Source organism: Micrasema longulum, unplaced genomic scaffold (assembly GCF_059751315.1).
Source record: "Micrasema longulum isolate JH-2025_06_02 unplaced genomic scaffold, ASM5975131v1 h1tg001053l, whole genome shotgun sequence".
Lineage (NCBI taxonomy): Eukaryota > Metazoa > Arthropoda > Insecta > Trichoptera > Brachycentridae > Micrasema > Micrasema longulum.
In genome coordinates, this window is record NW_028278241.1 from 237923 (window position 1) to 248847 (window position 10925).

The 10925-nt window shown below is 29.9% G+C and overlaps 1 protein-coding gene across 1 annotated transcript; it reads left to right on the top strand.

Moving 5' to 3' along the window:
• Nucleotides 1-5182: 5182 nt before the first annotated feature.
• On the top strand, nt 5183-10112 carry LOC148277304 (chymotrypsin-2-like). Its single transcript, XM_088233070.1, has 5 exons — nt 5183-5260; nt 6918-7113; nt 7742-7982; nt 8431-8577; nt 9806-10112. Exons 1-5 carry the CDS (start codon nt 5197-5199, stop codon nt 9956-9958), a joined length of 801 nt encoding a protein of 266 aa, XP_088089196.1. The 5' UTR covers nt 5183-5196; the 3' UTR covers nt 9959-10112.
• Nucleotides 10113-10925: the final 813 nt, after the last annotated feature.

Consider the following 10925-nt stretch of genomic DNA (forward strand, 5'->3'; position numbering starts at 1 on the left):
GTAGAGTGGGAGCTTTACAATCTTCTCCCTTTTATGTACTTTTTATTTAGTATTTATATTTTTAATTTTTTTAGAATTTAATTATTTTTTCCCTCTCCTCCTGAATTTATTATTATTATTTTATTTTTTTTAAAAAGAAATATTTGCGTTCTTATGATTTACCCAAATATTTAATTTTGAGGGCCATTTTCAACGAGTTGTAAATAACTCACTATTAGAAAAGGGAATCAAGTTGGGATAGAGTGGGATTCGAACCACGGACCTTTGATCCATGAGTCCGAGACACTAGCCACGGGACCACAACCCGATCAAAATAATAAATAATAAATTAATGTGAAATTTGTAAGTGTTCTTACTTTTTTTAATTGTTCTTTTGTACCTTGTATTTATATATAAAGACTGTATGATTTCCTTAATAAATAAATGAATAAATAAAACCATAACAAAAAGCAAACCAAATTATCCATAGACAATGCAAGTAAATTAAAAAAATAATGTTTAAATTGATTCTTTTTTTCCCACCCTACCGCCTCCTAGTTTTCAAATAATGTTGCTCATTGTTTACGGATTGTTTTTTTATTGTTTTTTTTTAACTTCGGGATGAAAAATAAGTATCTTATTTTATTTCTCACGTTTTCGGCTATTCATATGCAAAAAAATATGTCAATCGGTAGTTCCGTTGGGACGTGGAAGAAACACAAACAAACAAACACACTTTTGCATTTATAACATAAGTGTTGATTGCTATAATTACTTTAATTCTTTACTATTTAAACCCATATCTCAAGCATGTTTTTCTATTATTTTCTAATGATTTCAATGATTATATTATTTTGTTTATTTGATTATGTCCGTAACTAAATTTGTGTCATTTATATTTTATATACTAGCAGACCCGACAGACGCTGTCCTGCCCGAACGTTGACTTGCCTGCTATTAGCTGGTTGAACAATCATTTTTTTCGTTATTAATTACCCACGTTATTTTTTTTTTACTTTTTTGAGCTATTTATCCGGCTGAACCAATTCACCTACTAGGCAACGCCTTAAAACAATTTTCCAATTTTTTGTCTGCAAGCACTTGGACATACTCAAAACATTGTTTTATTTATATATTTATACTAAGGGCTTGTTTTTCGTTTTATTTCTACATGTGATTGGCTAAGAAGCCTAATCGTGCTCAAATCAAAATCGTTCAAAAACCACTACGCTACAACCTATGGAGAAAATAAAATAAAATAAATGCTTGTTAATTAAGAAAAGTCAAACCGCGTTTTACCCTAAGCCTCCTAAAATTATGACACTCAACTCATGGCCTACGCAAATTTAGTCATTTTATAATCGCCAACCGTGTTTTGATGTGAGCTTGACATTTATATCGAAACCAAAATAAATTTAAAAAATGAAAAAATACATCGTTTTCACTTTACATTATTCATTACATTACATATTTTATTTGTACGAATAATTTCCAGTCAGCAGTGCAATAGTCACATTTCACTAACACGGGTTGTAGAAAATGTTTTATTCAGGTGTTTCTTAAGTACGTATATGTTTTGTATATTTTTTAAGTCATTAGAAAGTGAATTGTAGAACTTTATTGCAGTATATACCAAACTTTTTATGTTTGTTCTAAGTTGTTCGCAAGTTAAATTATTTGACGCTCTTTTATGTTTTATATATTGCAGTTAAAATTTTATTTGATACTGGAATTTTAATAAGAATAAAAATGTTTGATTGTGTCGTAAATGCGTGGAAAAAACTATTCGAATTAAAGGAAAAAGACTTTTCATTAATAATAAGGTACTTAAGTACTTGTTTATGATCGAATTTCAAAACTAAAAACTATTAATATTTTAATATTAAATTTAAGTAGGCACCTAGGTACTTGTTTAGGTTGAATTGCAAAACATAAAATTATTGATTTTCAAATATTATATTATTTCCGCAAATGTCAAACTTTGCTCTACTTACAAACAGTGGTGCATTTTGTGTAAGAATCTGTTTTTTTAAAAATGTATCAAAAGTCACTAAAAACCATTAAAAATAAGTTGATTTATAGAAATTATGAAATTGTAAGGAAACTAATCAATTCAGTATCCACTTAAAATAATTGTTGTTTGTAAAAGTTAAAATTCAAACTTTTTTAATAGACAAAAAACAACATCTTCGAATTTTTCAATATATGCATTTCAGTCAAATGCAACCCTGGAAAATCGATGAAAACACACTTATGCTTTTAAGTTTTTTCCACCAAACATATTAAAGATGTTATTATTTGTAAACCTTGAGAACGTGAATTAGAAAATTTTGCGAAAATCCGCACTTAAATCTGTCAAGCCATTTTCGAGACACGTAACGGCGATTCATTTTTATATATTTACGAGTAGATTTCAATATTTTCCACGTTATTTTTTTTTAAATTTATATTATTTTTCGTATCTATTATTATCGTATCGTTAGTCTATATTATCACGTGTTATCAAGATTCAATTTAAATATCCATCTTTTCTTCTTGTTAATTATAATGGCTTAACACGGAAACAGCCTTAAAAGTAATAATAAGTTCATATTTTTGTGAATAAATGTAATAACCGTGAAATGTCAATACCGAAAGCGGTGTAGTTCGATCATATGTTGCATGAAGGTTATATAATCAGCTATACGCTTCAGGTACAAGTCCAGTGAAATTAAAATATGAAAGAAAACAAAAATTTCACGTCGACACTACGAGGAATCGAACCCGGGACCTCAAGAACGAAAGTGGAATGCGCCAAACACTACACTGTATGAACAGAACATATTCAATAGGAAAAAAAAGATTAAAAAGCTTAAGATGTATAAAAATAGAAATAAACGTATTTGTTTATAAATTATCTTAAATCAAAACTATTACTCAATGGGAAAAGGGAAAAAAGAGGAAAGAGGAAAATGGAATATAAGTCAGAACCTAACGAGATTATTTTTGCATCTAGCCGATCGTTTATCATAATCTGACAGTTGTGTTGGAATACAATTCGACTTCAAAATTTACTTATTTCTCTCTCATATTTTCAAAAGGCTTTACAAAAAAAGTGCCAACTTCAAAACGGTTACAAATTGGAATAAATCGTAATTAATGGAAAAATTGCTTGGTGGAACAAAATTTTCGTCACTTTTAATTTGTAGAAAAACGTATCGAAGGGTTCTAGACCCGACAATATAAACCGATGTACTTACATAAAAACTTGATGGTGGGGGTTTCGATAATATATCTTTGTAGTCGGTCGGGAGAATAATATTTTCAAATATGACGTAATATTGAAGCTATGTCATTTTAGAGCGTAGATATGAGTACCGTGACGTACGCTTTCCCTTGTTTCATATCGATGTACCTACCCAAAACTTGAAGGTGGGGGGTCGGTAATAATAATAATAATTGTGGATAACTTATATAGCGCCATTTTCGTAATATAATCCCTCAAGGGCGCTTTACAAAGTTATTATATAAATATATAAATTTAATTTTAACTTTAACTTTTTAATTTAAGAAAAATAATGTACTTTTCATACTACTTTTCCACCACATGCCAAGAATTTATTCAAATGATTAAGAGAACAAGTGGGTTTTAAGTTTCTTCCGAAACATCACTTCACTCTCACAGTTTCGGATTTCTGCTGGGAGAGCATTCCATGCCGTAGGGCCTGGGACCGCAAATGCACGTTCGCCGAATTTAGTGCGCTGTTTGCGTAGAGGTATAATAACTTTTCCTTTCGACGTAGATGTAGCTGATCCTAAGCGTAAGACGTCTGTCAGCTAGTTCATCTGGAATGCAGAGTTCCCTTAGATATTCTGGAGCAGAGTTGTGCAGTGACTTATACATAAGCCAACAGAGTTTGTATTCCACCCTCTGTGGAAAACGTAGCCAGTGCAATTCCCGAAGTAGTGGAGTGATATGACTGAATTTAGAGATTCCAAAAATAAGTCTCCCTGCGGCATTTAAAACAGCCTGTAGGCGAGTCATTTTATTCATCGGTAGACCTGCATAGATACAATATAAGTACATAATATTACAACTAAATCCAAATTTTATATAAATTTAACATATTTACACTGACGTTTTCTATTACGTAAAAGTAAAAAAACAATTATCGTATACATACGTGCTCTTTTATTCAATTATAAATTATTTTATTCATTACTTCCATTACATTAGATTTAGTATTTATCTAGTACACTCTGTCGAAATTATAAAATGGGTTTATATTAATAACTCGATAGATTCTCTAAGTTAAGAATCTTGAATGAGGACATCGAGTGGAGAAAAGTCCGTCCCGTAATGCAGTGGTTGGCCAATTCGCCTATCATGTTTGAGGTCTTGGATTTAAACGCCTAAACTTGTGTACTAAACTTAAACAATATTCATTAATTTTAAATTGAGCATACTTTTACATATAAAGAAATTTCATTTATTGTAAAAAAAAAAAAAATATATTTTTACGTCGTGTTTCCAAAAAAGGACTATTTATTATTATTTTTAACTTTTGTTTTATTTTATATATTAGGTACCATTTGTGTTACTTTAGATTTAAAGGTATATTTATTTACAGTTTGAAAACAATTTAAGCTGGTGAACGAAATTGTAAGTGCAATTTTTTTTCAATATTTTTTTCCATAGCCAACTCTTACGATAAAATAAAAATTAATAATGGCGTGCTATTTGACTCAGATATTAAATTACACTTGAAAATAGAAAATACAGTAAGACGTGGACAGTAAGCCAAAATATAACTCTTATCACAAAATGGTCATAATCACAATTAATTCAATTGGATCAAAACATACATATGTTTCGCTTTAAAATACGTTTTAAACAGGTTTTTGAACCTTAAATGAACTGATAACGCTCGCGAAATTTGATAACCAATTTACTTCGTAAATAAATAACATCACGTATGTGAGAATAGGGTCCTTTAATTAGATAAAACAATTAAAGAAAAATTTACCTTTTTTAATTGTCTTCGTATCATTTAATTAACCCTTGTTCCGTTTATTTTGGACAGAAGATAAATAAAAGTAACCAGTTTTCGGATAATTTATAGCTCTTAATAATATATTATGGTTTAACAGCGATGCACAGTTTAGCGTTGTGTGGAAAATCGTATATAAAGCTGAGGAAGTTTCACAATCATCACAATTCGGTTTCAATAATCAACAATGAAGTACATACTGGCTTTTGTGTTGGCAGTTAGCTGCGCGGAAATTGCTTTGGGAAAACAGGGTAAATTATAAAAAAAAACTTATTTGATTTAATCAATTAAAATTTTGATTTAAAACCTGGTAGTTTTTTTATTTAATTACATACGGAAAAATAATATCACATATTATATTACCATAATATTTACAATAATAATTGCATTATGTTGATACTTCTTTACAAAGCAAGGAGCTCACTTTGAAGGGGGGATAACAGCCATAAAGGCAATAGTCAGTTCGTTAAAGTTATTAAAATATCTGTTCTTAAAATATTTTCTTTTTGTTCTCAAAATTGGTTTCCTCTAAGCTATTTTGTATGATGTAGTAAACTTCATAGAAAGAACTGTTTTTTATGTAAAAATGTACATTTAAAAAAAAATGCAACATAACGCCTTCATTCACTCATGTCTTTAATTTTCAACAAAAGTAATTTATAAATGTTCGTTTTCATGCCAGGCTCTCAATTTAATTTCGGATGAAAAAACAATTAATAAAAATAAAACACTTTTTGTTTAGCTCTTTATGCTGTCAGTAAAATGATTTTAATATATTTTGTATTCGATTGGTAAAACTTATTCAATTTACATAATTTAATTCACAGTGATCAAAATTTCCATGCTAATATTTACTTGCTAATTATATTTTAATTTAAACAAACAATAATAATTTCATTTTTTCCCTCTCTGTTGCAACAAATTTAAATATGAACAACTCTTTAGAGAGAAAATCCAGCCAGTCTGCAAGCATTTGGACATACTTAAAACATTACTGGTATAACTTAACGAATGTGTTTTCAGTAAAATTACTTCTGTTTTTTAAAATACTTTTTACTTTTAATATCTTAATTAATGCCGTCAATTATTTTCATGTAGTTTCGGTTTGGAAATTTTTGGAAACACAAAATTATTTATCATGTTTTCAAAAATTATATGTTTAACTTTATTTAGAAAACAAACTCCCCATTAGTCACGAACATCTTAGTCTATTTAAAAGGTAGAAACTTTAAATATAAAAATATCATATGTAATTTTATATGTGATTTTGTATGTGATGATATATTTTTAAATGTGTAATTGAAAAATTTTTTTAATTAAATAAAAAATACATTATATATATAATATATGCACAAAAGTATTACAGTAATATGAAAAAAATTACCGTGTTCTAAGACAGTCAAAAACACATGATTTTTTTAGCCAAAAACACAAAAAAAAATATATATTTGTGGAAATCTGTTATTGGTTCTGAGTTTATATAATATATGTGTTGTTTACTATAAATATATATGTAGAACTGTTGTTTTTCCAAATAAAATATGTGAGAATGAAATTTATAAAATAAATTTTCGTATATTTATACATGAAAACAGCATTTTTTTTTTTTTAAATTACAAAATACAATAAAGAAATATTAAAATCATTCAACAATAAATAACATATCCAATAAGATCATGTGTCGGCCATCAGATCTGTTAGCTATTATCAACCTCTCAGACTCTCCGCGACGAATTTCACCAATAAAATTAGTCAATAACCTCTTAAACTTGAGGTTCTTATAATATAGTGGTGACACATTATGTTTCTATTTTTTATTTCATCCATGGCAGGGTAGTCAGAAGCTCTAAAATACACAGATGATGATTTTATTTATAAAAAAAAAATTAAAATATATTTTTATTTTAGAAAAAGAATCTGTTCCAAAAAAATACCAGCCCTTGACCTTCGACCTGGTGAACCAAAAGATTGTCGGTGGAGCCACGGCAAGTCCCGGAGACGCGCCCTACCAGGCTTCCCTGAGAGACTCCAGTGATTTCCACTTCTGCGGAGGCAGCATCCTCGGCCAGCTCTGGGTCCTCACGGCAGCTCATTGCGTGGCAGAGTAATCTCAGCCGAGACAAATACATTTTAATAGATATTATGGAAGTCTGTGCATTTATGAAGCTGGAACTCGTAGATCATACGTTCACATTTTAATCTTTAAACAATATTGTCTCTGTTCTATTGAGTATTCATAATCTCTTGATGTCATTTCATTTTAGTTTAAATTTAGTTGTTTTTATGAAAAATAGCCAACTTTTCGTTGCTTTCATGTTTCTATTCCTTTATTGTTTTAAGCTTCAAATCGTCTCGGGTTTGATTCCTGTCAAGATTGGTAGGATAAATGATTAAAATTGTCATTTTTAAAGCAACTTACCATCTTCAATTCAAATTATAAATAATCCACACGAAAGGTGTACCGGTACAGTGGTAGCCTTTAAAACGTGAGGTACAGATAAGAAAGTAATGATTTGAGTTGTTGCCATCATAAAAAGTATTCTAAAAGGCAAAAACATTATTTGTCAGAAAGTATTGACGTCACCTCAATAATGAAAATTTGTTGATTTATTTTACTTGTTCATTGTTCCTTATTATTATTTAAAATCACCTATGATAACTATAACATTTTTGTCCTGTAGAATTTAACTGTTACATTTATTTATTCTTTACATATTTTCTTTTGTTTTAAGTTCGAATCCAAATTCAGTTGTTGTCGGAACCAACAAAATAAAACAAACAGGCACCAGGTACGGGATAAGAAGTGTTATCCGCCACCCCGAGTATGACAGGAACAGTCAGAGGAATGATATCGCTCTTATCATGCTGAGTCAGCCTATTGCTTTCAACGCTCTGGTAAAACCCATCGACCTGCCTACGGCTGACACCCAGCCGGGGAGCTCTACAGTCCTCACAGGGTGGGGAAAGCAAAGCGTATGTTATGCTTTTACCAAGATATGTTATTCTAATTCTCAAACACGGTGCAATATTTCATAGTTCTTGCAAGGTCTGGCATCTGTAGCGAATGTCTGGCATCTGAAGAAAATGAGCAACGCGACTTAAGACAGTAAACTAATTTAAAACATTTATCATAAATAAAATTTTAATTAAACCAATCTTATCTCAGACAGACTTATCAAAAGACTAGGTCTTTTCAAAGCAACAGGTTTTTTTGGGGTTATAGACTTAAATGACAAATTCTCTAACTGTCTGAACCTAGTCGGTATTTTAGTCTCTATTTCTTAGTAATACCATATTTTTGAGGTTAATAAAATGCACATACTTATTACTTTCATTCGTGTTTTGTTATTTTACCTTATTGAATATTTTTTATACAAAACATATAAAAAACAAAATGAATAATGAATTGTCTTTCTTCTAGTATCCAGGAAACCCAGCTATCGATCTTCAGTATATTTTTCTACAAACTATCAACACAAACGACTGTAAATCCAGACTTAGAAATGTAAACCAAGTTTTTTCTACCCAAATCTGTACTTTGACGTCACAGGGACGCGGAGCCTGCCACGTAAGTCATAATATTTCACGTATTAATAAAACTTTTATTTCTCATAAAGACTTTTCATGAACGCACTCTCTCAAGTCCTAAATTTTTATTAAGTGCTTTATCTAAATTACTAATTTTGGTAATGCTTCCTTTAAATTACTTAACCTATTTCTTGCCTTATTTCAATACTTGTACATGCGGAAATTAGTTTGTTTACCTTATAATAAGAACGATTATTTTTGTTGTTGTGTAAACCAAATCATCTTACATTCTACGCTCAAAATAATTTAGTTGATTATATTTAATATAATCAACAAAAAAACTATGGTAATTTTAAAACTGATATTGCGATGGTTTAATTTCTTGGTTTTATTTTCAATTTCTGTTGTCCTTTCTTATTGAACATAGTTAAATGTGATCAAACTGTGTAAATTTTTAGTCTTTAAAATATCCGTAGCATAGTTTTGTTTTGTTCGAAGTATTATTTTTGTTTATGCCATTTCGAAATCCTATTAATTTAATAAATAATGAAAAGTTATGAATAAAATAATACTTGTACTGGTTTTGATAGTAATTTCAGCAATATTAAGCTGGTTTTGAAAGTACGTTACTTTCTTAAAATACGAAGGCTCAGTATAATATAATATAGTTACAAATAATTAGTAACACTGTCGTTTGTCCGGCTTCTCCTGAATGAGCTTATGTAATTTATTAATCACTAAGCTAACGCGCGCTAACAAGGACACAGCCGACTATCCCGCCAGATCCTCACACAACAGTTTTAGCAGTTAGAAGGAACATATCTTTACCAGTATATATAACCTTTTTTTATTTCATTTAGTTCCATGATTAACATAGTCTAATGTACGTCCATACATATTTTAACATCATTTATCACTATTGTACACAGTATTTTTTACATATACAATCTTAATATTGAATTAAAAATATATGTTGACTTAAATTTATTATTATTTCTGGCATTTCTTCGAACAACTTTATTCCCTATTGTTTAAAAGGCAGTTCTGGGATATTGCTTTTGATTTTTTTTCCAGTAATATATTTTTAGATCCTCTCTTGTTGTATACTTATGAATAAACACTTTTTTTATTCACAACTTTATTCATACTCCTACAAGGTAACAAAAGAACAACTCCCACTCCGAAGAAATCGAATCTCTTATTCATTACATAATTTTAGTTAGCTAAGATCGATTTATAATTCACGAGTATAATCATGATGTTTCTAGGGTGATTCTGGTGGTCCGTTGGTGGAGGGTTCAGCACAGGTCGGGATCGTCTCTTGGGGGTACCCTTGTGCCAAGGGGTACCCTGACGTCTTCACCAGAGTCTGGAGTTACAATAATTGGATCAACGACGTTGTCAATAAGATGAGCGGATAAAGTATTTAACACAACCTCAGTTACTGATTAGTTTAATTCTATTTTTGTGTTGAAATTTTTATTTTGGAAAACATTTCTTGAAATTGAATTGAGATGATGTTTCAAATTTAATGAAATTATTATGAAAATAAAAACCTTTTTTTTCATCTGAAAACCGTATTTTGTACTACAAAGCCTGATCATCCAACCCTCACACTTCTTTTGACTTCACTCTGTAGGCCTGACACTCCACTAAGCCTTCTTGAAAATTTTCAATGCTTATCAGATCATGACCAACTTCGTTCACATTTTCAAAGCTCTCTTTTAATTTCCTTTTATAATTCCTCCTTTACAAATTCATATACTACTCATGCTACTTGACTGTGAAATCGTTTCTCACCCACATACTTACATACAGGGAGTGGCGTATTGAATGGATTACCTTAAACCTACGTATAGGGGATATCATCTTTGTTAGGAAAATCAAAAATTGTGTTTAGTAAAAGTCTCATAAGGTGATTTTTTTCTGATGGAATTATTTCACCTACATACTTAACTAGGCATCGCCTGAAAATACTTTTCAATTTTTTTACTTTTTCTTGGACCAGCTTGATTTATCGGCAATGCAAACAAATCAAAATTTAATTATATTTTCAGGTTTTTCCTAGTATGCAGGTGAAATAATTCAATCATATAAATCGCTCTTTCAACAATAAATGTTTCAGCTCTAAAACTTCAAAAACATCAACAGATGGAAGAGTCGACGGTTTGTAGATGTTCAAATATAGGCAGAATGGTGAATGTTACTTGACTTCTATATTTCCTTCTGTAAAATGTGCTTTTTGTCTGTATAATATCTCTGAGGCCACAAAGCAGATTTATGTATGCATATAATATTTTCAAAAACGTTTTAACCATTTTTAAGTTTCATCATTCTTATTACGATATTTTTCATTATTCTTCGTGAACTAATTGCTGATAATTTCAG

Excerpts from the sequence above, each read along its gene's own strand:
- LOC148277304 (XM_088233070.1), top strand. The coding sequence starts at position 5,197 with ATGAAGTACATACTGGCTTTTGTGTTGGCAGTTAGCTGCGCGGAAATT. Across the intron at positions 5,261-6,917 it reads AATTGCTTTGGGAAAACAGG|AAAAAGAATCTGTTCCAAAA; the intron begins GTAAATTATAAA and ends TTTTTATTTTAG. Across the intron at positions 7,114-7,741 it reads GCAGCTCATTGCGTGGCAGA|TTCGAATCCAAATTCAGTTG; the intron begins GTAATCTCAGCC and ends TTTTGTTTTAAG.